The 27,503-nt window shown below is 39.8% G+C and overlaps 1 protein-coding gene across 1 annotated transcript in view; it reads right to left on the bottom strand.

Moving 5' to 3' along the window:
• Positions 1-27,503, bottom strand: part of slc71a2a (solute carrier family 71 member 2a) — a 104,902-nt gene that overhangs the window by 35,821 nt on the left and 41,578 nt on the right. Inside the window, exons 2-5 of the mRNA XM_043713674.2 lie at positions 26,255-26,350; positions 20,387-20,449; positions 17,020-17,147; positions 15,802-15,916 (exon numbers count right to left, since the gene is read on the bottom strand). Of these exons, the coding sequence (XP_043569609.2) occupies positions 15,802-15,916; positions 17,020-17,147; positions 20,387-20,449; positions 26,255-26,350 (402 nt within the window). The remainder of the gene's footprint in view (positions 1-15,801; positions 15,917-17,019; positions 17,148-20,386; positions 20,450-26,254; positions 26,351-27,503) is intronic.

The raw sequence follows: 27,503 nt of genomic DNA, 5'->3' as shown, positions 1-27,503 counted from the left end.
AGTGCTTTTCCAGCAATTTCTGTTTTAGTTTCTGATTTATAGCCTCAGCAGTTCTTCTGGTTTTTACGAAAATCAGGTACATTATTACAGTCTGATCTACTACTAGCTACCACATTACTAGCATAGACCAATTTTCCCTTCCATGGTATTTTTGAGCTTCTGAAGTATTGTCCTTCAGTTATTTCACTGGAGGGGCAGAAGAGAAGAACCCACATGTAATAAGGAACACCATTGCACATACAAATGTGTCATCCAACCCACTATAGTATATTGACCAGTAAAAAGTAAGTGTCTGGTTGTTACAGAAATTCTAACTAACTCATGTATGGTATTCTAACAGAAAAGTGAAACCAATCTAAAACCTTGACCAATTTCATTTCTCTGGCACTGGAGGAAGAGAGGATTGAAACAAAAGCCAAAGTTTAACAATAGTACAGTGAAAACAATTCAGCAAACGCACTGCCAGACTTGCAATGAAAAGCAGTATCTCTAAGAATTCATAGATACAATAAAAATTTGCTGACACCACAGATACCATCAAATGGAGATTTTCATTTAGAGTCAAAGCTGTACAGCATGGAAACAGATCCTTCAATTCAACTCTTCTTTCCAATCAGATATCCTAAATTAATCTAGTCCCATTTGTCAGCATTTGGCCCATATCCCTCTAAACCCTTCCTATCCATATACCCACCCAGATGCCTTTTAAATGCTGTAATTGTGCCAGCCTCCACTTCCTCTGGCATTTCATTCTATACACACATCACACTCCATGAAGAAGTTGTCACTTAGCTCTTTACTAAATCTTTCCCCTCTCACTTTAAACCTACGCCCTCTAGTTTTAGACTCCCCCATCCTGGAGAAGAGACCTTGGCTATTCACCAGATATTACTCATCACTTTATAAACTTCTCAGCATCTGACGCTGGAGGGAAAAAAATCCCCAACCTACTCAGCCTCTCCCCAGAGCTCAAGCCCTCCAACCCTGGCAACATCCTTGTAAATCTTTTCTGAACCTTTTCAAATTTCACAACATCCTTTCTTATAGCAAGATGACTAGAATTGCATGCAGTATTCCAAAATTCGCCTAACCACTATCCTGTACAGCCGCAATACGACCTCCCAACTCCTACACAATGCAGTGACCAAGAAAGGCAAGCATACCAAATGCCTTCTTCACTATCCTATCTACCCGAGACTCCACTTTCAAGGGACTACGGATCTGTACTCAAGTCTCTTTGTTCAGCAACTCTCAAGACCTTACCATTAATCCTGCCCTGATTTGCCTTTCCAAAATGCAGCACTTCAATTATCTAAATTAAACTCCATCTGCCAAACTCGGCCCATCAGCTCATCTGATCAAGGTCCCTTATTGAGAGAAAGCACGGTTGTCTCATAATAAAATAGCTTAAAGAGCAGCAGTTAACAAAACACAGACAGTGAACAGATAAAGGGATTGTTACTTACCTTGTTTAACTGACTCAACTCTGACAGATCAATATCATTTAGAACAAAATCAATACACCATTTATTGCCACTAAACTTAGTGATGACTCTTTAGATGATCATAGTTAGCAGTGGTATTCTGGGACTGCACAAACAATCACTTTTTTTCTCTTCAGACAGATGATGCACCATTTAGTATGTCTGTCGTAAAACCAACAGCAACAGGAAGGAAAGCTGTCATCTGCTAATTACTTCACAATGAAACATAAAACACAACTTGCTTTTTTTTGTCAGACATTAGCTTATTCTAACAGTATTAGTACCAAAGGTGTAAAAATATTAAATACAGACTTTTTTGAATATCAGTAATCTTCACTTTTTCCCATCAAATTTGGCAGTTACAATTTTTTTTGGAACAGTATGGTCTTATTATAGAACATAGAAGAATACAGCGCAGTACAGGCCCTTCGGCCCTCGATGTTGCGCCAATCCAAGCCCACCTAACCTACACTAGCTCACTATCCTCCATATGCCTATCCAATGCCCGCTTAAATGCCCATAATGAGGGAGAGTCCACCACTGCTACTGGCAGGGCATTTCATGAACTCACGACTCGCTGAGTAAAGAACCTACCCCTAACATCTGTCCTATATCTACCTCCCCTTAATTTAAAGCTATGCCCCCTTGTAATAGCTGACTCCATACGTGGAGTCAGCTATTACATTAGGTTGCATTTTTGAGCTACAAAATTAAACTTTTACATATTAAAACTAATGCAATCCAGAATGAATCTGGCTTCATCAGGAATTGTCTGCAATTAAATTTTAACAAATTACAATTATATTTCAAAGCAGATGAGCTCAGCTATATACTCCCCTATTTGGAAATTGTTTTGCAAACTAATAGAGTCAAATGGGAAAAAGCAAAGTTACTTCAAACTCATCCACCTATGAAACTGCAAAAAGGAGTAAAATATGTCTCAGTGGCAACCAGACTTTACTTCAAAGAAGAATTTCCAAGTTCAATTTTAGTTACATTTACATCATGAATTCCAAATAGAAGAATTTAATAAGGCATTTGATAAGGTTCCCCATGGTAGGCTCATGCGGAAAGTCAGGAGGCATGGGATAGAGGGAGATTTGACCAGTTGGATAGAAAACTGGCTAACCGGTCGAAGTCAGAGAGTGGTGGTAGATGGTAATTATTCAGCCTGGAGCCCAGTTACAAATGGAGTTCCGCAGGGATCAGTTCTGGGTCCTCTGCTGTTTGTAATTTTTATTAATGACTTGGAAGAGGGAGTTGAAGGGTGGGTCAGTAAATTTGCAGACGATACGAAGATTGGTGGAGTTATGGATAGTGAGGAGGGTTGTTGTCGGCTGCAAAGGGACTTAGGTATGATGCAGAGCTGGGCTGAGGAGTGGCAGATGGAGTTCAACCCTGTCAAGTGTGAGGTCGTCCATTTTGGAAGGACAAAAAAGAATGCAGGGTTAACGGTAGGGTTCTTAGTAAGGTAGAGGAGCAGAGGGATCTTGGGGTCTATGTTCATAGATCTTTGAAAGTTGCCACTCAGGTGGATAGAGCTTGTAAGAAGGCCTATGGTGTATTAGCGTTCGTTGGCAGAGGGATTGAATTCAAGAGTCATGAGGTGATGTTGCAGCTGTACAGGACCTTGGTTAGGCCACATTTGGAGTACTGTGTGCAGTTCTGGTCGCCTCACTTTAGGAAAGATGTGGAAGCTTTGGAGAGGGTGCAGAGAAGATTTACCAAGATGTTGCCTGGAATGGAGAATAGGTCGTACGAGGATAGGTTGAGTGTGCTAGGCCTTGTCTCATTGGAACGGCGAAGGATGAAGGGTGACTTGACAGAGGTTTATAAGATGATCAGAGGAATAGATAGAGTAGACAGTCAGAAACCTTTTCCCCGGGTACAATAGAGTGTACAAGGGGACATAAATTCAAGGTGAAGGGTGGAAGGTATAGGAGGGATGGTACGTTTACTGAATTGGTCACATTGCAGATTAGGATTGCTGAGGGAGAAAGGGATTGGGTGTCCAAAAGGCAGAGAAAGAGCAGGAAGGCAGTGCAGGTGTCCCCTGAGGTCATCTCCCTCCAAAACAGGTATACTGTTTTGGATACTGTTGGGGGAATGGCTCACCAAGGGAACATTATGTAGAGGAGCCGGTGGGGGGCTGGGGTGGACAAACTTAAAAATTCATAACACCAGATTACAGTCCAACAGATTTATTTGGAAGCAGGAACTTTGAGTGCTGCTCCTTCAGACACAGAATTTATAGCAAAAGATTAGTGTCACACAACTGAAATGCTATATTGAAGAAACCTAGATTGCTGTCAAGTCTTTCATAACGGGTTGCAACAAGTAAACCCCAGAACTTTTAAGTCACATTCTCGAGATAGCTTCAGGTTTTATATAAAATAAATGACATCTCAGCTCAGACAATGCATGCTTGTATCCCAATTTTGAGTCAGACTGATTCTATTTCCAACATGGAACTTATAAAATATTACAGGGATTGACTGCCTGCAGATCATGCAGTTTTTGAGCAAAATAGGATGTATCTGCAAAGATAATTCTGCAATGCAAATTCACCCCATAGACTTGTACTTGTGTGTGCGTATACGAGAGAGACAAACATGTGTGCGTGTGCGAGAGCGCGAGAGGGGTGTAGGTGTGCATGTATGCAAGTGAGTCTGAGAGTATGTAAGAGAGTGTGTGTATGAGAGCGAGCGAGAGAGAGTGAGTGAGTGTACTTTACTGGGTGAACCGAAGGTCCCATTGAGGCAGTCCGCATGGGTACCAAAGTTGGCTAGTAGCCTCTGCTTGGCCACTCTGCATTGTTACATATGTTGAAGTCTGCCTTGGTGGATGGTCACCTGAAGATCAGAGGCCGAATGTTCTTGACCGCTGTCGTGTTCCTCGACTGGGAGGGAACATTCCTGCCTAGTGATCTTCAGGTGGGATAGACAGGGAGGTGGAGGACGTATATTACTGGTCAGAGGATATCACAGCTGTGCTAAAGGACGGCGGTATGGTGAACTCAAGCAGTGAGGCAATATGGGCAGAGGGCAGAAATGGAAGGGTGCGGTACCATTGAGACTGTACTATAGGCCTCCCAACAGCCATAAAGGAGATAGAGGTACAAATACACGAACAGATTATGGAAAGATGTAGGAGCAAAGGTGTAGTCGTGATGGTAAATTTTAAATTTTCCCAACATTAACAGGGATTCTTAATGTTAGGGGTTTAGATAGAGCAGAACTTGTAAGGAGCATCCAGGAGGGTTTTATAGAGCAGTATGTAAACAGTCCAATTCGGGAAGGGGCCATACTGGATCTGGTGTTGGGAAATGAGTTTAAGTTTTAGTAGGGGATTACTTTGGAAATAGCAATCAGAATTCCACAAGTATTAGAATACTCATGGTCAAAGATGAGTGCGCTAAATTGGGGGAAGTCTAACTGTAGCAAAATTCAGCAGGAGCTGAGCAATGTAGATTGGGAGCAGCTGTTTAAGGGTAAATCTACATTTGATATGTGGGAGGCTTTCAAACATGTTGTTAGAGTGCAGGACAGACATGTCCCTGGGAAAATTAGGGATAGAAATGGCAAGATTAGGGAGCCATTGATGACAGGTGAAATTGAGAGACTAGCCCAGGAGGAAAAAGAGAGCATAACGTGTAGGCAACTGAAAACAGACAAAGCTTTGGAAGAATATCAGGAAAGTAGGACCAATCTGAAACGAGAAATTAAGACGGCTAAAAGGGGTCACGAAATATCTTTAGCAATCAGGGTTGAGGAGAATCCCAAAGCCTTTTATTCGGATAAAAAGAGCACGATGGTAACTAGAGAAAGGGTTGGCCCACTCAAGGACAAAGGAGGGAAGTTAGGCATGGAGTCAGAGAAAATGGGTGAGATTCGTAATGAGTACTTTGCATCGGTATTCACTGAGGAGAGTGACATGATGGATGTGGAGGTTAGGGATAGATGTTTGATTACTCTAGGTCAAGTCAGCATAAGGAGGAATGAAGTGTTGGGTATTCTAAAAGGCATTAAAGGTGGAGAAGTCCCAGGTCCGGATGGGATCCATCCCAGGTTACTGAGGGAAGTGATAGAGGAAATAGTTGGGGCCTTAACTGATATCTTTGCAGCTTCCTTGAACACGGGTAAGTGCCGGAGGACTGGAGAATTGCTAATGTTGTCCCCTTGCTTAAGTGGGGTAGCAAGGATAATCCAGCTAATTATAGACCAGTGACCCTGATGTTAGTGGTCAGGAAGCTGTTGGAGAAGATACTGAGGGATAGTAACTATTTACATTTGGAAGAAAATGGGCTTATCAGTGATAGGCAGCATGGTTTTGTGCAGGGAAGGTCATGTCTTAGCAACTTAATAGAATCTTTTTTGAGGAAGTGACAAAGTTGATTGATGAGGGAAGGGCTGTAGATGTCATATACATGGACTTCAATAAGGCATTTCAGAAGGTTCTCCATAGTAAGCTGAAGAAGAAAGTGAAGTCGCATGGGGTCCAGGGTGTACTGGCTAGATGGATAAAGAACTGGGCAACAGGAGACAGTGTAGTAGTGGAAGGGAGTTTCTCAAAATGGAGACCTGTGACCAGTGGTATTCCACAGGGATCTATGCTGGGTCCACTGTTGTTTGTGATGTACATAAATGATCTGGAAGGCAGCATAGGTGGTCTGATTAGTAAGTTTGCAGATGACCTTAAGATTGGTGGAGTAGCAGATAGTGAAGAGGACTATCACAGAATGCAACAGAATATAGATAGATGGGAAAGTTGGGCAGAGAAATGGCAGGTGGAGTTCAATCTGGGCAAATGCGAGGTGATGCATTTTGGAAGATCCAATTCAAGAATGAACAATACATTAAAGGAAAAGCCCTGGAGAAAACTGATGTACAGGAGATCTGGGTCTTCAATTCCATTGTACCCTGAAGGTGGCAATGCACGTCAATAGCGGGATCAAAAAGACATACGGCATGCTTTCCTTCATTGGATGGGTATAGAGTACAAGAGTTGGGAGGTCATGTTACAGTTGTGTAGGACTTTGGTTCAGCTACATTTGGAGTACTGCGTAACAGTTCTTGTTGCCACATTACCAAAAAGATTTGGATTCTTTCAAGAGGGTACAGAGGAGATTAACCAGAATGTTGCCTGGTATGGAGGGCACTAGCTATGAAGACAGGTTGAATAGATTAAGATTATTTTCATTAGAAAGGAGGAGGTTGAGGGGCAACCAGATTGAGGTCTACAAAATCATGACAAGTTTGAAAAGGTTGACAGCAAGAATTTTTTTCTTCCCCAAAGTGGAGGACTCAATTTCTAGGGGTCATGAGTTCAAGGTGGCGTGAGTTTGAGAGAGAAAGCTCTTTACACAGAGGGTAGTGGGTGCCTGGGTCGCGGTGCCAGCTGATGTGGTTGGGGTGGAAGCAATAGTGTCATTTAAGACGATACATGAATGGGCAGGAAGCAGAGGGATTCAGATCCTTAGAAAATAGGCGACAGGTTTGCATAGAGGATCTGGGTCGGCGCAGGTTTGGAGGAGGGGCGGAGGGTCTGTTCTGTGCTGTAATTTTCTTTGTACTTTAAAGGCAAAAGAAAGAAATCAAATTAACGTAAATGAAGCATACATGGATTAAAAAAAGTAGGATACATTCCTTAAACTGTTCTTAACTGGGTAGACAACCCCTCTAACTCACTGCTTTTCATCAGAAATCACCCTAATCTGGTCAACATGTGGGCACAACATGCTTCCAAATCCTTTAGGAATGGTACATTGAGCAGCCAATGAGAGAGCAAGACCGAGAGTTTGCATCGACTCCTTTTTCCCCACAAGCAGCAGCATTCAATCAACTGGCAACACAGTCTGCTGTTCGTAGTGATCAGAAGAATTTATTATATTACGTAAATCTGCACTTGACGAATCCACATCATTTGTTGGGTTGCCAGCATCACACACCAGGTTTAGGTCCATATTTAGTGAACGGAAGTTCTATTTATTTTATGGATAAATGATGCTCAGCAGAATTTGTATCATACTTAGTATCAAAGTTGAATCATCACTCTTCTGCACATCATTAATAAATCATCTAATCATGCAATAAAATGGTCCATTAATATGAATTGAAGGTCAGATCTTAAACATTGCTTATTTGTAATTGTTTATCTGTCAGATACTTAAAGAAGTTTCTATTTAAAATACAACAGCAGGTACTGAACAGAAAAATTAACTCACGAAGCAACAGATTCATCCACTGTGACTTTAAGGTGTATGTTTTGTCCTGGTTTCTTTTAAATTGAGATTGGGGAACAGGCGCTGAGCAGTCTGAGAAGCTAAACAAATTGTGAAGCCTTGGGGCTTTTTAAAAAAAAAAGTTGGAACAATGGAAGCAGCCTGAATGGGTGCGATTAAGCTCTTACAGATCCAAGAATTTTAATTGCTTTTAGTCGTCGTTGCTGGGGTCTCAGCAGGGTTAGAAGGCAGTGAACCTCTCCCAACTGCTAACCCACTCTCTCAGAATTGTCTTTTGATGGTTTCACCTCCTGGATAGGAGAACTGCATGTGACTACATGTTTTTTCTGAACTTGCCTTTTGCCAAGGGTATTTTTAAATGGGATGTTATGACATTGGAATAGTTACTGTTTAGTAGTAAAATAATCTATTATTCTGTTATTTTTCCAACAGAGTTAAGTTATTCCAAATTCTTTTTTCTTCTGTTATATTTTAACTACAGTGATTTGCCTAATGTCAAGTAGTTTGACCACTGAAATTACATCTGGAACACAGACCGACATTTACCTTTAATGTACGATAAAGTTAGGGTCCAGGCTACCTCCTTAATATATGAGGGGGTGGGGGGGGGGGGTCTGGTCAGGTCCGTAACACCATAAAATCTAACTGAAGAGGGAACACCACCAACAGTTTATATACCAAGTTGTGGATTTCTGCCAATGACAACCAGGATAAAGATATTACACAAGATCAAAGACGTACATTTAAACTGTAAAGGGCCAGATAATACAGGCACAATTTTATTCTTAAACTCAGTGTTCACACAGGTGCTTTAAACAGCTAAATTGGAGAATCAGAAAACCTGTTCATTTTTGAAAACCTCCCACTGATTCAATTTCTTTGCAAATGCTACCAGATTGCAACGAAAACAGAGTTTCCAACTCTGCGTGTTTCAATTGAATTGAAACATTAGACTACAAACTTTCCAGGCCAGGTTAACATCAGTAACAACTGCTATTAAACAGATCATTTAGGATCAAAAGGGTTCATAATATTTGGATACAGGAGGAAGAGAAAACGTGAAACAAAACACTTTGACATGATTTATTACAGGTTTCCAACAAGAAAAATACCTAAAAATATATCCTGATGCCTTAATAAATCGACTTTTGTAAAAAAAGGAATTGCTTCAAACACAATGTTAAAGTGTGAAATACTTGGAATAATCCACTTTGAAGTAGTACAGTCAAAATTCCACAACAAAGCCTTGATATGGCTTTGCAATAATCCAATTTCTGCTAGTAACAGGCATTGACCATACTCAACCAGCCTGTGTTTGGAGAACCCAAAAAAAAACTGTTTGACATGGCAGCATCTGCTGAACCAGAGTACCCAGTAATCTCACAAATGTAATATTTTGAGCTTCTAATATGGACTCATTTACACTTGTCAGAAGCAACATATATACACAGGGGCCAGTTATAAAAAGGAACATGTTCAAGCTTTGTGCCTTTTTTGAATTACTCAAAATGGAGGAGCATGCAGTTTCCTGTCACTTTCAGCATGGCAATGTCTCCGCCAAAATCAACATTCCATCCAATCAGCACCCTTTCCCAAGTACACACTGCGATTGCTTGAAATTTGCAAATCATAACATTTGTCCTGAACAATCAAAGATGAAAACTAGTAAGAGAGTAACAAAAAGGAGGAAGCACATGTCAGGTATAGACAGTAGAGATCGAGTGAATCCCTAGAAAAATATAAAGAGGGAGATCAGGAGGGATGTAGATAGCTTTGACAAATAGTGTATTCGTTGAATCCCTTTCGATTCTCCTTAACCCCAAGGACAAAAGAGTAACTAGGGAGAGAATAGGACCCCTTAAAGATCAGCAAGGTTGCCTATGTGTAGAACTGCAGGACATGGGGGAAGATACTAAACAAGTATTGTGCATTAGTGTTTACTGTGGAGAAGAATATGAAAGATGTAGAAGGTGAAGAAATAAATAGTGACATCTTGAAAAATGTCCATATTTCTGCTGGACGGCTTAAAATGCATTAAGGTGGACAAATCTGAAGGATCTAATCAGGTGTACCCTAGATCTGTTTGGGATGTTAGGGAAGTGATTGCTGGACATCTTGGAGTTATTTGTAACATAATTTGTAACAGGTGAGGTGCCAGAAGATTGGAGGTTGGCCAACGTGGTGCTAATATTTATGAAAGGTGGTAAGGAAAAGCTGGAGAACTATAGACCGATTGCAGTTGTTGTGGGTACGTTCGCCGAACTGTGAATTTGGCTTGGAGACGTTTCATTCCATTTCTATGTGACATCCTTAGTGCTGTGGAGCCTCCTGTGATGTGTCGCTGCACTATGTTGGTTGGAATTTATTTGGTTTCACTGCCATTGCTTTCGGTTGCTGATTCCGGTTGTTCATTGCTGTGGTTAATATATTGGGTCGAGGTCAATGTGTTTATTGATGGAGTCCGTGGATGAGTGTCAAGCTTTTTGGAATTCATTGGCAATCTTGACCAGTGAGCCAGCCATTGGTGGGGAGCAAGTTGTTGGAGGGGATCATGAGGGACAGGATTCACATGCATTTGGAAGGGAAGGAACTAGGGATTGTCAACATGGCTTTGTGCGTGGGAAATCATATCACACTAACTTAATGGAGTCTTCTGAAGTGGTAACGAAGAGAATTGATGAGGGCAGAGCAGTGAACATTTATATGTACTTCAGTAAGGCAGTACAACAAGGTTCTTCATGGTAGACTGGTTAGCAAGAGTGGACCACATGGAATACAGGGAGAACTATCCACTTGGACACATAACTGACTCAAAGGTAGAAGACAGAGGATGGAAGTGAAGAGTTGCTTTTCAGACTGGAGGCCTGTGACCAGCGGTGTGTCACAAGGATCGGTACTAAGTACACTACATTTAGTCATTTCCAAAACATATTTGGATGTGAACATATGAGGTATTGTTAGTAAGCTTGCAGATGACATCAAAATTGGGGGTAGACAGTGAAGGAGGTTACCTCAGAGTACAACTGAATCATGATCAGATGGGCCAATGGGCTAAGGAGTGGCAGATGGAGCTTTAATTTAGATAAATGCAAGGTGTTGCATTTTGGAAAGGCAAATCAGGGCAGGACATTTACACTTAATGGTAAGGTCCTGGAGTGTGTTGCTGAACAATCAGACATTGGAGTGCAGGTTCATAGCTCCTTGAAAGTAGTAGACAGGATAGTCAAGGCAGCATTTGGTCAGTACACTGAGTACAAGAGTTAGTAGGTCATGTTGCAACTGTACAGGATATTGCATGCAATTCTGGTCTTCCTGCTATTGGAAGGATGTTGTGAAACTTGAAAGGGTTCACTAAAGGTTTACAAGAATGTTGTCAGGGTTGCAGGGTTTGAACTATAGGGAGAGGCTGACTAGATTGCTCCAGCGAAAATAGCCCTATCGGAGGCTGAGGTGACTTTGAGGTTTATAAAATCATGAGGGGCATGGATAGGTTAAATAGACAAGCTATTTTCCCTGGGATGGGTGGGGAGATCCAAAATAAGAGGGAGAGGGGAAAGGTTAAAAAAGGGACCCAACGGGCATTCTTTTCACACAGAGGGTGATACTAGTATGGAATGAGCTGCCAGAGGAAGTGGAGGAGGCTGGTACACTTACAGGATTTAAAAGGCATCTGAATGGGTATATCAATAGAACAGGTCTATATAGATATGGGCCTAGTGCTGGCAAATGGGACTAGATTAATTTAGGGTATCTGGTCAGTATGGACCAGTTGGATCAAAGGGTCTGTTTCCCTGCTGTACATCTCTATAATTCTATGAAAAGCTTCAACAAAATGCATCTTTTCAACAGAATCCAATTCTGCTTCAGAGCAAAAAGTCACAGCACTAGCATGAAATGAAACTGATGCAAAATTGGGAGCATGTGGAACAACCTCCTTGAATTTTATTTAATGTGTTAACTTATTTAGTGCTAACAATTGTATAAATATTATTAAACCAATACTGCCATATATTTAAAACTATTATGACATGCAAAATTTTCCACATTGACAGGTATATGCCAGTGTTACTGGAACTATTTGCCCAGAAGTTCAGTAGGCAGTACTGCCTGAAATTTACAAGCCTTGATTGTAAGCAAAGCACTCAGCCATTTCTCAGAATCATGTAGAATGTTCTCAACGAGATGGATAATAGAATCTGTGATACTGGGTTCGAAGCTAAGAGGCTGAATTGGGTCATCCAGTCTACTTCCGAGTGAAAATAGTTGCCAAAGATTCAACCATGTCTTTTGCAATCAAGTGCTGGGATCCACCAAAAGTCAGATATGTCCATGGAGTCTCCTGTAAGTCATTTAATTGCCCATCACTAATTACAATTGGATATGGCAGTCTGATGTTAGCCCTGATTGCTAAATTCTATAGCATGCAGTTCTATACTGTAGCTTCATCAGAATGGTGTTCATTTTCAGGTGCATTTCACACTAACTGTTGTTCTCCTGGACTAATCGTAATGAGAAGCATATTTGACTACCAGCTTGGATTGTGGCAGAATAAAATTTATGGCTGTCCAGTTTTTCCAATCAATACAGTTTAGCGTCATGGTAGTGCCCACAACACAATGGAGGGGATCCTAATCAAGACAACAGGACTTGAGGACTCCACAAGCAGAAACACCCGAGACATGTAGATTGACAAAAATGAAGTAGGTTTGCCCTTTTGTTGGTTCTCACACCACCTTTCGCAAATTCAATTTGGCAATAACCTCTTCACAAGATCAGTTTGATCAGTAACGATGCTAACAAGCATTAAAGGACCCTCCCACCTCGAGAGTATACACTTCAGCGGATCTACTTTTGGTGTTTGTTCACCAAGTTTTAATTAACACAGAAGAACTGAATCACCAGTAGAGGGAGGACACTAAGAGGTGGCCATTGGTGTAAGGCTCAAGAAGCACAAGACACCTACTTAAGTGAATGGTAAAAGAATTGAAGGCATCATAATGATGGAGTATATGGTGGATGCAGATTCAACTGTAACTGTTGAAAGTGAACTGGCTAAGTAAAAAAAATTCAAGGCTAGGCAGAAAGGATTAGAGTTGAACTCTCGATTTACTTTTGCACACAACAAACATGAACGTGACAGCCCAAGTGGTCTCCTTACATTCTCTACCGATTCTAAAATTCCTTGAAATTTGTTGTGGTCAGCTTACGGGTCACTTGACCACTTTCTGGGAATAGTTTACCTCAATGAATGTGAAATAAGACTTCCATCTAATATGGGAGGGCAACTCACCTGTAGAAACTTAATGGATGTCAAGATGCAAATTTCATCTAGATGTTAAATGCAGCTAATACTGAATCACGGAAAACATTAATTGAATACACGTGGTCCATGATCTTCATTTCACAGTTGTGAAGTTGTCTTATTTCACAGGTGAAGATATTTTCAAGAATTGTCTGCAGTTTATAGGTAACTTTGAAACATTTATAATGGACAGTTTTATGTGGAATTGATATCAATTTACAGTAGAAGGAAGTCAAGGGTTATTGGAATCCAAAAGTGGATTTAAGGCCACAAATCAGATCATCCACGAGCTTACTGAAAGCTGAACAGTCTCAAGGACTGAATAGCCATCTCTGATTGCTGCTTATGTATCAATTGGGGTAACTTGTTTATGCTGGTCATTTGCTACAATTATCAACAATAAGCTGCCCTTGATCCTTCCAAGTACCTTCTTCTGCTTCAAGCATGTGTGCATTAAACATGCATTTTTTTCCTTTGAATATTTAATGGCTTCTCTCAATCACTCGGTTCCATGCTCCAACAACTATCCCCAGCCAAGAAATTTCATTTAGTTTCTTGTTGTTTAGAACAAATAAATGAAATGAACGTCACTGCCCTTGCCTCTGACATCTGTGTAGTTGTCATTTCCTCTTCAGCTACTTCCCTCCCTCTTAAGCACTGACACTTAATTTGTTTTTTTAAAATCAATCCACAGGGTGAGAGCATTACTTGCTAGGCTGGCATTTAATGCCCATCTTTAACTGCCCAGAGAGCCAATAATATTGCTATTCATCTGGAGTCATATGGAGATCAGACCAAGTTGAATGTACAAGTCACATGCAGGTTGAATGCATACCCCTAGAACATTACCTGGGTCTCTGGATTAATAATCAAGTGATAATAGCACTAGGCCATTGCCTCCCATAGAACAATGGCATGCATGTATTCCAGTCTATGGTTACGATTAGCAAAGCACGACAGATTTCTTCAGGTACCTAAACTACTCTCAATTTAAAATCAATGAAACTCTGCATATTGGAAACTGTCCCAAAATCTATAGTTCCACGGAATCCCTTGCATTATTCTAGAGAAACTCTATAGGTTTAGAAGTTCTTTCTATAACGATTCATCCAAAATGTTATACAGTTTTGTGACCCAACAATATTTTCTACCAACCTGTTGCCATTTTTTGCTCCTTAGTTTTAAATCTCCAATTTATAAACATAAAATACTGCTCGTATATTTTATGGCCTTAGATGCCTAAACTTACTTTTCCTTTGTCTCAGTTCAGCATTCAAAGAAAGAAAGCAATTATTTTTGGTAAAATAATCACTACTTCCCGACAACCGTATGGCAATGAGGCAAAGATGTTCTCAATTCTAAGTGTTTTCCCCAAGAAAATGTAACAACTGTAGAGTACTTGGATTATTATTTTTGTTTTGTCAGAGGCCAAATATGTAAAAAGAATTAAATCCTTCTTTGTTTACCTTTAGTTATGTTTATTTCCTGATAAACCCAGGAAAAAGCATACATTCATTGTCTTCAAAAATGTTCCAGTGCTAGTACATGCAGCAGTAATTTGGGGTAGGTTGCACACTGCTCCCAGATACCTAGTGCAGGTCATATTTCTAGAAGAACCACCACCAAGTGGAAATTGCCCTTTGGATTGAGCATAATTGAGTACACCTATAAAATGGAACAACGCTTCTGCTGAGTGCAATATTCCCAAGAACAGTATAGTTTCACTAACTGACTGCTCAAATGTGATTGGGCATGTTTGGATTCTTTTTCATGTGAAAACTTTGAAATTTCTCAATGCCAAACACAGCAATGTGTTTTCAGATTATCAACACTATGGATACAATAGTAAGAACTCCTGTCCTTTTCACCACCAGTCCAAAGCGTGATTATCTAGAATATAACATTGCAGGGAAAAGAAACACTGCATCCTGCTGTACAACTGTATGAAATGTATATATATTCCTGCAATATTTGCAACTATTTAAAATGGAAACACTTTAGTGAAGGTACAAGAATTAAATAGTAGTGAAATCCCAATTCGTTTAATCCTACTTTATATCATACTTGTTTATACTTAAATGTGGGTCTGAAGAAAAACTTGACTGATGAAGAAAAGGACTCACATTTATAGTGCAGCTTTCGCAACCTGAAGATATTCCGAGGTGCTTTGCTGCCTTTTCAAGTATAGCCACTGTTAATGCTGTATAAAATGTAATAAGTAGTGTCCTAACAATGTGACAACAACAGAATCTGTTTCAGTGTTGACCGAAGAATAAATATTGACCATGTCATTGGGGAAAAAACTCTCCTATCCTTCAAGAGTGTGCGGAGTCTGTTACACTCAGTTGCAAAGTTATATAAAAGATGTTGTCTCTTGACAGCGTGCGACTCTCAGTGCAACACTAATATATCAGCCTACACTATAATTCACTGCCTTTTGAGTCAGGTGAGAAAGTTACATGCACTGAGCCGCACAACTTGAGATGCGTTTTATAATCAAGTGTCTGCTGTTAATCTTCCAGAGGGACAAGATTACATGCTCAGGTGGGACCATCATGGGAAAAGATGAAAATCTATCTCAGCAGTGTTATAGTGTACCACCTAGACACTTAGTCAAAGATAGTTACGATTCAGATTCCTAACCAGGATTGGGGTCAGGAATCGAAAGACAGTGAAGACAGGATGGCAACAATAAAAATGACTTAAAAGGAAACTCAAAAAAAAAATGCAGAACCAAAGTTTTATTTGCAACAAGTATAAAAAGTATATCCTACCAGCCCATATGCTGTACTTCTCTCGTGTTCTTGAGTAATGTCAGCTACATATGCAAATATTACTGAAAAAGTGACTGCAAAAACACCAGACACTGAGATAACGGCAAAATACCACCTATAAAAGAAGTACAGGCAAGAGTAAGATAAGGAGCACAAGAAATTAGCTTCTAAATTAATTAAAATTTATATTTTATTTTAAACATGAATACTTATATTTGCAAGTGAGACTTTTGACATTAAAAAGGTTCAAATCGAAATTTCACTCTTGAAAAACAAATTTGAAGATTAGAATTGAGCCCAGAAACTGAGATATTCACAAGGGGATAGGGTAGCATAGTGTTTGAGCCAGTGAACCAGTAAAAGGCCCAAGTTAATGCTCCTGCAAAGTGGGTTCAAATCAGACTCTGAAATTTGAACCAAATCAAAACCGAGAATGACACGAATGGAGAGTGTCATCATTGTTGACTGTTGCAAAAATCCATCTGGTTCATGACTATCCTTCTCGGGAAAGAAATCTGCCATCCTCATCTGGTCTGGATGTCACTCCAGACCCATAACAATATGGCTGACTCCTAACTGCTCTTTGGGCATTTACAGATGGGCAAGAAATGCTCACCGAGGCAGTGCTGCCCTCAACCCATTAATAAGCAAAAAAAAAAAATTCTACAGTCCTTTTGGATTTCTCCTTTCATACAGGAATCATACGATATTTTGAAAGTACAGCAATTCAGTGCATATGAGGCACTAATGTTGCAACTGAGGATGCACTTTTTTAAGCATAAATATTTCAGAGACAGAAGAGCGTGTTGATTACTTTCTAAACAATTTCAGAGCAATTTTGGAAGGAGCAAATGAAGGCTTATATTTTGGGGTTATGACATTCTACAAAGGAAAGAAAGCGTCCAAGTGGACTGTATTAGATTTTATTTGAGGGAAAAGTTAAAAGCTATTTAAAAGCTGAGCTCTAAGCTTTTATAAAGTCCTCCCTTTCTTCAATTTGACCATAAATTCTAGTTTCATCTTAAACACAATGCAAAGTGTCTAAAGATGTAGTCCACTTCCAGGATAGTTAAAAACCCATTACCACCCCCCTTTAAGCACATGGAAAGGTCGTCAAAATGTATTGAGAAAATGCACTTTTTCGCACCATTATCTCTCAAGTGCCATCTGAACACATGTGAAAACTCTGATTCCATCATTCTAACAAACAATCCTTACCATGGACTTATCCTCATTAAAGGAATTGGGACACATGTGAAAAACACTGTCAGTAAAAGAAACGATCTCCTCCCCCACACGTCAGACAAAGCACCAATCAGTGGAGCACTCATAAATGATAAAAAACCCTAAAAAGGAAAAAAAAGGAAACAAAATTAAACTGCATTACTTAAATAAATGCAGGTATTAGGTTGATATCAGCATCAGATACGATAAAGCCTTCAATCCTGGCTGAAAAACAAATTAAAATTCTTAAAATTTAAGCGTTGGAAGTAAATTTTCAAAGATGGACACTGAAGGGAACCTAAGTGGCGTTTATATCCATTTCATCACATTTAAAACTGAAGAATGCAGCATCGGCTAGTTTTAATGTTACAAAAAATGACCCGACTGCCATTACCTAACTCAGCACAAAGCTTAAACTGAATGCAGCACCCCATTTAGCTGAGTACTATACATGAAAAAGCCATAATTCTGTGGTCAGTGCAGAAGGAATGGAGTCAGTACTGATAAGAAAAGATTTTCACAATGACTTAATGAGATCCAAAGTGTAGATTTTCTTAAAATTTAGTAGCAACTCTGATGACCAGCAACAGCATAAATTTGTAGACAAAGCAGGATTACAATTCACACCTTAACTATTATATAAAAACATGGAAATAAATAAGAGATCTACATATGATGCAGAGTCAAGATGCATGTGCAAGCACATAGAAGCAGTGTTAAGAGGTTTTTGGAAGTAGCTGGAGGTCAGTTTAATAGTTTTTCAGGAAATACACTACATTAGACTAAGTAACTACTTACTTCACTTCAGAACTCTCCAAACTCTGATTTAAATCAATAACTTTTGAAAGCTCCAGGTGGTGAGGAACTACCCAGTGGAATACGCAAATTCCTAGGCAGCTCCTTTGGAGTTTGGTGCACTGGGGATTCCACAGGGTTCCCATGTGCAACTTCCATCTATGCATCAGAAAACAATCTGGCCACTGGAAAATCCTAGCCAATATCTTTAGAAAAGAAAATAAAGTGAATAAGGTGTTTGATTTATTTATTTAAAAAGTCAAATATCGAATCAGATGTACAGCATGGAAACAGACCCTTCGGTCGAACTCATCCATGCTGACCAGATATCCTAACCTAACGTAGTCCTATTTGCCAGCATTTGGCCTTTATCTTTCTCAATCCTTCCTATTTATATAATGAGAAAAAAAATTAAGCTTTCATGAAAAGTTTTCTTGTAACCTTCAGAACATTCACAAGAATATCAAATTAAATTGAACAGAAGACAGTGCTGATTGGTTGACAAGTGCAATTGGTCTACTTGTTGCATTAGAATATATATCAATTAAAAGGATGCCAGATAGGCACTTCCACATTTTGTTTAAATTTACCTGGGCATATTGACACTGATTATCCTCTGGAATGGACCAATGCCTCAAGTCCAGCAGCCACATATTTTGTCAAATTGAAACCGACAGAGAGGGTACATGTTCTTTCTGCCTGATTGACAATGCTGCTGATTGACCAATCTTATCTCATGTGGAACTGTAGGATTCCCAACACCCATACTGACCATAAAAGGTAGGCTTGCAGTAATAGAACGCCCATTTGATTTATTTCCAACCACTATGTCAAAGGGAGCTCATTTAACTGCTCCAATTTAAAAGTAAATTTTAGTCCAGGATGGAGTTTGAGGGCGAGAAGGAAATTTTGAAAATGCAGCTTCATCTACATTTGGAAACACTGACTATTAATAACAAGTATGCCAAATATATTTCTTCGTCAGGGGATTACCTGTAAACTCCAGTTCTGTTAGATTCCATGAGAAATGTGCCTTTGATGGAAGATAGCTAACCTCCTATTTTTTGTTCTATTGTCTAACTAGTGCATTCTCCATTGCAATAGCTGTGCTAATTAAAATTCATTTCCAAACTTCTCAATATCAAATTATATTGTTATCTTATTTGTAAACCAGAGCGAATTGTTGAGAATACAGGTTCGGGGTGCCACATTTTATTGCTGCAATGCAATCATGTACTGAGTCGTGAAGAATCAGCCTATCAACCACATGGAGCATTGCGATGAAACTCTAGAATTTGATTTCCAAGTGCAAATTTCAAATTAGAATACTGTGAATTTGTAGGAACCAGAAGACATAGCAAACCTCACTAGGTTTGATTTGTGCACAAGGTTCCTTTTTCAGTCTGTGAAAAAAGTCTATTGAATTCTACAAGTGAGTTTGAATATGTAACATACATTCTTAAAAACGTCTGCATTGATGTGTTTTGATTACCAACTATGTCAACGTACCAACAAGTTGCATTGTTTCAGTGCCTACATGACTGATTTGAAAGTGACTTTATTGATCAGTAGAAGAATTGCTGACAATTTGGATTGCGAGAACAGTATGATTTATTTGAAAGGTGATAGTCCTTGCCAATTGCAAAGACAAACACACCAGGACAGAACACGGAGTACAGGATTGTACAATTAATTGCCAAGGAAATTTTGTTTTCCTTCTGCTGGCATTTCTTCAAGCGAAAAGAATCTAATATTGTACAATGGAACTTGCAGTCTTGTATTGCAAGTCAACCACCACTGCAATTTTGAAATACAATAGGCATGGCTATATCCTGAATTACGGATCACTCCAAATGATTTTGTTGGGGGGGGGGGGGGGGGGGAGAGAAAGAGGTTGGTTTATTTTTGCACACATTTGCTTAGCCTGTCACCAATAATCGGCTGGCAATCTCTTCTTATTTGGTTGGATCTCTCAGCAGCTCATTTATCTTACACTCTATCACTAACACCCAGGTTGTTATGGAGGTACAGAGTAAATTGGAAAGATACAGGCCTTCCTTACAGCTTGTCCAGTGGTTTTGAGTGTGTAAAACATAAGGGAGCCTAAAATCATTCTAGAATGCACTCAGCAATGCAATAACAAAATACAGCTTAACCAAATTCTGAAGTAAGTGGGACAGTTACTGGGAATTAACGACAAGTATCAACTACAGAGATAGTGACTATAGTTGTAGTTTTAAAAAGGGTTAACATTCTGCCATTCAATTGGGATTTTTCATAAAATGGTTCCAGAAAACAGCAGGCAAAAATATAACTCTCAAGGCACATAAAACCTGATGAAATATTAACTCTGTTTCTCTCAATAGGTGCTGCCAACCCGATAAACTTTTCTAGCTTGTGTATACGGAATGAAATTTTAACTAAAATATGACGATTGTAGTGATCTTAAAAGCTTAGACACTACAAAATCATTTGCTACATTCTTCCTTACTATCTCTCACTTTGACAATTAAATTGCACATTAACTGATTCTGCTAAACGAAAAACTGAAATACACAATTCTTACCTTCACACCCTGAATAAGGCCATTCATTAAAAATGTATGTTTGGGAAAGGTTTCATGCAGAACCTGTCAAAAAGATAAATGTTAGATATGCAATCATTAGAACTCAAATAATACTTAGACTTTCAAAAAAAAATAATATCAGCAATTTCAAAATTTTGGTACTGTAACTTACTTTGGCAGCATCCATGTTTTTACCACAATGTTTGAAAATACTAAATTAGTTTTGCTGAGAAATTTTACAAGTCAGTAACTGCTCTATTTCCTTTGAAGCCCAAAAGGTCATTTATTTAAATACGTAGTCCTATTACATATTTTTGCATTATATTTTTCCATGATTTCAGAACTCCCCCAAAGTTCTGTTGAGTCAATGGAGTTCAAATGAAATGTCTTCAGTTGCAATCTAAGATCCATGCAGCCAATTTTCAAACAAGTTCCTATAAAAGGCAACAATCGATTTTTGTGACGTCAATAAAAAGGATCAAGTTTTTTTTTAAACACGAGGATAACTCCCACTCTTTTCTGAAGTAGTGCCAAGGGATCTTTCACTTTCATCTGAAGGCACAGACAGAGCCACTCTTCCAAAAGAACACAACTTCAATAGTGCAGTAACAAACTTAACCTTGAGCTTTGGGCTCAATGTCCAAAAATGTTGCTTGAACACACATTTTGATGTGGAGGCAAGAATGCCACTGAGCCACAGGTGACAATTCAAATCTTCAACAAAACTAAGAAAACAAGAAAGAAACATCATCATAGCCTTTGTTTAAAATATGATTTTACTCCTTTTGTCATTCACAGGTTTTAAATAACAATGAGACACGAGAGTCATTCTATATACGTCAGACAAGAAAGGAGTGACAGGCTCTCTGACAGGAAGGCTATTTATAAACTGTGTATAAACAACTGGGGTTTATACCACAACCCTGCAGTTTTTATGCAAGCATATTTTTTGTATGTTTCAGCTTGGTGTTGAGCTTCTTGAGATTTTATGCAGCCACACCCATCCAGGCCATCGGAGAGTATTCTTTTACATGTCTGACTTGTAGATAGTGAATGGACATTATGGAGACAGGAAAAGAGTTACTTAAAATCATAGTGATGTACAGCATGGAAATAGACCCTTCAGTCCAACCCGTCCATGCCGACCAGATATCCCAACCCAATCTAGTCCCACCTGCCAGCATCCGGACCATATCCGTCCAAACCCTTCCTATTCATATACCCATCCAAATGCCTCTTTAATGTTGCAATTGTGCCAGCCTCCACCACATCCACTGGCAGCTCACTCCATAAACGTAACACCCTCTGCGTGAAAACATTGCCCCTTAGGTCTCTTTTATATCTTTCCCCTCAGGTCTCTTTTATATATCTTTCCCCTCTCACCCTAAACCTATCCCCTCTAGTTCTAGACTCCCGACTCCAGGGAAAAGACTTTGCCTATTTATCCTATCCATGCCCCTCAATTTTGTAAACCTCTATAAGGTCACCCCTCAGCCTCCGACGCTCCAGGGAAAACATACCTAGCCTGTTCAGCCTCTCCCTATAGCTCAAGTCCTCCAACCCTAGCAACATCATTGTAAATCTTCTCTGAACCCTTTCAAGTTTCACAACATCCTTCCAATAGGAAGGAGACCAGGACTGCATGCAATATTCCAACAGTGGCCTAACCAATGTCCTGTACAGCCACAACATGACCTCCCAACTCCTGTACTCAATACTCTGACCAATAAAGGAAAGCATACCAAACGCCTTCTTCACTATCCTATCTACCTGCGACTCCACTTTCAAGGAGCTATGAACCTGCACTCCAAGGTCTCTTGGTTCAGCAATACTCCCTAGGACCTTACCATTAAGTGTATAAGTCCTGCTAAGATTTGCTTTCCCAAAATGCAGCACCTCGCATTTATCTGAATTAAACTCCATCTGCCACTTCTCAGCCCACTGGCCCAGATCCTGTTGTAATCTGAGGTAACCCTCTTCGTTGTCCACTACACTTCCAATTTTGGTGTCATCTGCAAACTTACTAACTGTACCTCTTATGCTCGCATCAAAATAAATTTATGTCAATGACAAAAAATAGAGGGCCCAGCACCGATCCTTGTGGCACTCCACTGGTCACAGGCTCCAGTCTGAAAAACAACCCTCCACCACCACCCTGTCTTCTACCTTCTAGCCAGTTCTGTATCCAAATGGCTAGTTCTCCCTGTATTCTGTGAGATCTAACCTTGCTAATCAGTCTCCTATGGGGAACTTTATTGAACGCCTTACTGAAGTCCATATAGATCACACCTACTGCTCTGCCCTCATCAATCTTCTTTGTTACTTCTTAATAAAACTCAATCAATTTTGAGAGACATGATTTCCCACGCACAAAGCCATGTTGACTATCCCTGATCAGTCCTTGCCTTTCCAAATACATGTACATCCTGTCCCTTAGGATTCCCTCCAACAACTTGCCCACCACTGAGGTCAGGTTCACTGGTCTATAGTTCCCTGGCTTGTCTTTACCACCCTTCTTAAACAGTGGCACCATGTTTGCCAACCTCCAGTCTTCTGGCACCTCACCTGTGACTATCGATGATACAAATACCTCGGCGAGAGTCCCAGCAATCACTTCTTTGGCTTCCCGGAGTTCTCGGGTACACCTGATCAGGTCCTGGGGATTTATCCACCTTTACCCGTTTCAAGACATCCAGCACTTCCTCCTCTGTAATCTGGACATTTTGCAAGATGTCACCATCTATTTCCCTACAGTCTGTACCTTCCATATCCTTTTCCACTGTAAATACTGATGCAAAATATTCATTTAGTATCTCCCCCATTTTCTGTGGTTCCACACACAAAGGCCACCATCCTGATCTTTGAGGGGCCCTATTCCCTCCCTAGTTACCCTTTTGCCCTTATTATACTTGTAAAAACCCTTTGGATTCTCCTTAGTTCTGTTTGCCAAATCTATCTCATGCCCCTTTTTGCCCTCCTGATTTCCCTCTTAAGTACACTCCTACTTCCTTTATACTCTAAGGATTCACTCGATCTATCCTGTCTGTACCTGACATATGCTCCTTCTTTTTCTTAACCAAACCCTCAATTTCTTTAGTCATCCAGCATTCCCTATACCTACCAGCCTTTCCTTTCACCCCGACAGGAATATACTTTCTCTGGATTCTTATCTCGTTTCTGAAGGCTTCCCATTTTCCAGCCGTCCCTTTACCTGTGAACATCTGCCTCCAATCAGCTTTCGAAAGTACTTGCCTAATACCGTCAAAATTGGCCTTTCTCCAATTTAGAACTTCAACTTTTAGAGAATATCTAACTTCGAACCTGCTCCTCCAGGTATGGCTAAGCCAGTTCAGTTTCTAGATTCTTAGTACCTTGCATGATTATGATGGTTGGGGATTCACGATGGTAATGCCATGGAAAGTTTGCTACTTATCATAATGAGATGTTCTCAGGCCTTGCCACATGTGGATTGGGCTGATTTAGTATCAGCAGAGTTGCAAATATAGAATATTGTGCAATCAGTGAATATCCTGACTTCTGACCCAATGATAGAGGTAAGCTGAAGATGTGTGGGCCGAGGACATTATACTGTGGAGCTTCCACAGTAATATCATGGAGCAAAGATGACGGATCTCCAACAGATACAACCATCTTCTTTGGTACCAAGTAGGATTCTGGCCAGGAGTCACCCTCAATTCCTACTGACTCCAGTTTGGAGAGTTAAATGCTGTCATGGTGCAAGGACAGTCAGAGTCAGAGAGATGTACAGTACAGAAACAGACCCATTGGTCCAACTCATCCATGCCGACCAGATATCCTAAATTGACCAGCATGTGGCCCATATCATTCTATACCTTTCCTATTCATATACCCATTCAGACACCTTTTAGATATTATAGTTGTAACCACCTCCACCACTTCCTCTGGCAGCTCATTCCTTACATGCACCACTCTCCGCATGAAAAAGTTGCCTCTTATATCTCTTTTAAATCTTACCCCTCTCACCTTAAATCTATCCCCTCTAGTTTTGGACTCCCTCACGCTGGGGAAAAAAAAAAACTTGTCTACTCACCCTATCCAGGCCCTGCATGATTTTATTAAACTTCTCGAAGGTCACCCCACTGCCTCTGATACTCCAGGGAAAATAGCCCCAGCCTATTCAACCTCTCCCAAAATTCAAACTCTCTAACCCTGGCAATATCCTTGTAAATCTTTTCTGAACCTTTTCAAATTCCACACCATACTTCCTATAAGATGGAAATCAGAATTGCACATAGTTTTCCAAATGTGGTCTAAGCAATGTCCTGTACAACTGCAACATGATCTCCCAACTCCTCTACTCAATGCACTGACCAATAAAGGCAAGCATACCAAATGCCTTCTTCACTATCCTTTCAACCTGCGACTATGCTTTCAAGGAACTATGAACCTGCACTCCAATGTGTCTTCGTTTGGCAACACTCTCCAGGAGCTTACCATTAAGTGTACAAATCCTGCCCTAATTTACCCTACCAAAATAAAGCACCTTACATTTGTTTAAATTAAGCTCTATCTGCCACTCATCAGCCCATATGCCCATCTGATCAAGTCTCTGGTGCAGAGGGAACCCTCTTTTCTGTCCACTATATCAACAATTTTGGTGTCATCTGCAAACTTACTAACCATACCACCTACATTCACATTCACATTATATAAAAATGACAAAAAATAGTGGACCCAGCACTGTTTACTCATCCTTAATTCCCCTCTGGAATCCTTTTTTGTCCACAATTGAACAGGGCCTAACGAGGCCCTGGTAGGTCCCAAACTGAGCATCAGTAAGCAAGTGATTTCTTTGCAAGTTCCGCTTGATAGTAATGTCAACAACTACTGCCATCACTTTACTGATAATGAGTTGTCTGAAAGGGTAACAACTAGCTAATTAGTGTCCAGCTTTTTATGTGCAGAACAAACAGGCAATTTTTTACATTGTTAGCTAGATGCAAGTGTACTGCTCTAATGGAACAGTTTGACTTTGGACACAGCTAGTTAGAGAGCACAAATCTTCAGCATTATTTCTGGGAAATGTCAGAAGAAATAGCCCTTTGCATCTTCTAGTGCCTTCAGCCATTTCTGGATATCATGTAGATTAAAGGAAATTATTGAAAACTAGTATCAGTAATGCTAGTGACCTCAAGAAGAGGCCAAAATGGATTATCCACTCACTACTTCTAGCTGAAGACTGTTTCAATTGATTACATTAGATTACATTACATTACAGTGTGGAAACAGGCCCTTCGGCCCAACAAGTCCACACCGACCCGCCGAAGCGCAACCCACCCATACCTCTGCATTTACCCCTTACCTAACATTACGGGAAATTTAGCATGGCCAATTCACCTGACCTGCACATCTTTGGACTGTGGGAGGAAACCGGAGCACCCGGAGGAAACCCACGCAGACACGGGGAGAACGTGCAAACTCCACACAGTCAGTCGCCTGAGGCGGGAATTGAACCCAGGTCTCTGGCGCTGTGAGGCAGCAGTGCTAACCACTGTGCCACCGTGGTTAGCTTTACCTTTTACACTGACGTGCTGGCCTCCCTTAGAATTCAGGATGAGGATAACTGTGCAGTCTCCACCTCACAAGGATGAGCTAATAGGAACATGTCTCTTAAATAATGCATTACTTAATGAAGTTTAATGACAAACACTGATAGCATGGGCTTCCAATATTCAAAACCAAAAAAGTTATTGATTCACTCATACTGAAAATGTAGATCAATGGGATACCCTTTGTGAAACAAACAGTAAACTCTAACAACTAAAAAGACCTGTTTAAGCCGAGCAAGAATTTGCAGAAACGTATCATGAAACAGGCCGTACTTACAGTTAACATTGGAGTAGTTAATAGTCCCCAGGCAAAGAATTCTAAGAAGATGACAACTACTGCATGATAAACGCTAGGCCGACCAATTCCTTGTTGCTGAAAAACAAATAAGTGACAGTTTAACATAAAAGCAAAATCAATTATAATAACTTACAAAGCAACCAAATGTTTCACAGGTAATTTATTTTAAATATTCAATAAAAGTTCAGCATTTTCAGTACACTAAACATTCAAAGCAATGGTATTTAATATTTCTCCAATTCTCAAACTAATATACTGTAAAATGTGAAATGGAGATGGAGAATTCTGACATACATACACCTGATACTACACCTAGCTATTAAGCTGATTCTCGTAATTAGAATTTTTTCATTTAAACATATTCTGTTATTTCAGTTTTCTGACTGCTGTCCAATTTTCCTTTTATGCTCAGTTTGTTTCTTGTATCCATTGCTATCTCTTTCAAAATTCCTGCTCAATTTCCTCTAGCCCACCTCCTATCCCAGGATAAATCACATTTCCTAGCTGCAATTATATTGCCTAATGCTGCCTGCCTTTAACTATCTGTCTACAGGAGCAAAACACTGTGGACAAGAAAAAAAACCCAAAAAATATTCAAAATACAAAAAAGCTTTTGACTTGAAAAGGTTCAGTACAATTTACAAGGTTTTGCATAGTGTTCCATATCAGACATACTTCCCCCATTGGTCTTCCTGTTTTTTCAGCATTGTAGTACTATATTCAAGTAGTGTCCAGTGAAAATGTATTAAAATTGCAATGAGAGTTTTTAAGTTGCCCTTAAAAAGCAAAATACTTGAAGTTCCATTGAATATTGTACTGATTATCACCAAATAATAATTATCCATTAGAACAGAAAATCACATCTCACCTTCCAGGTTATAAAAAGGATCAAACATTTACATCATCTAACATCTCGCAGCACCTGAACTTTTACATTTCTATACAAATAGATCCTATGCAGCATTCTCGTTTCTGCATTAATTTGTATACCCCAAAAAACCATTTCATCAATCAAGTATTACGTACGAAGCACTCCAATTTTATTTCAGAGCTTTGATTAAGTTTTCAACTATCAAAAATGGTAGGGCCCATCATTTCATGGATTGGATCATCCTCCTAAAGACCAATGCAGATGGATGAGCACACCATCTTTTAGATTGTCGAAATAGATGGCCTGAGGTCTGGAATCTGAGCCATTATAGAAAAATTACATCCCCAGTCCAGGTTC

Source organism: Chiloscyllium plagiosum, unplaced genomic scaffold, assembly GCF_037043375.1.
Source record: "Chiloscyllium plagiosum isolate Xiang-an unplaced genomic scaffold, Cpla_swu_hap1 HiC_scaffold_2, whole genome shotgun sequence".
NCBI lineage: Eukaryota > Metazoa > Chordata > Chondrichthyes > Orectolobiformes > Hemiscylliidae > Chiloscyllium > Chiloscyllium plagiosum.
Note: the sequence above shows the minus strand (reverse complement) of the source record. Positions and strands in the feature narration are given on the sequence as shown.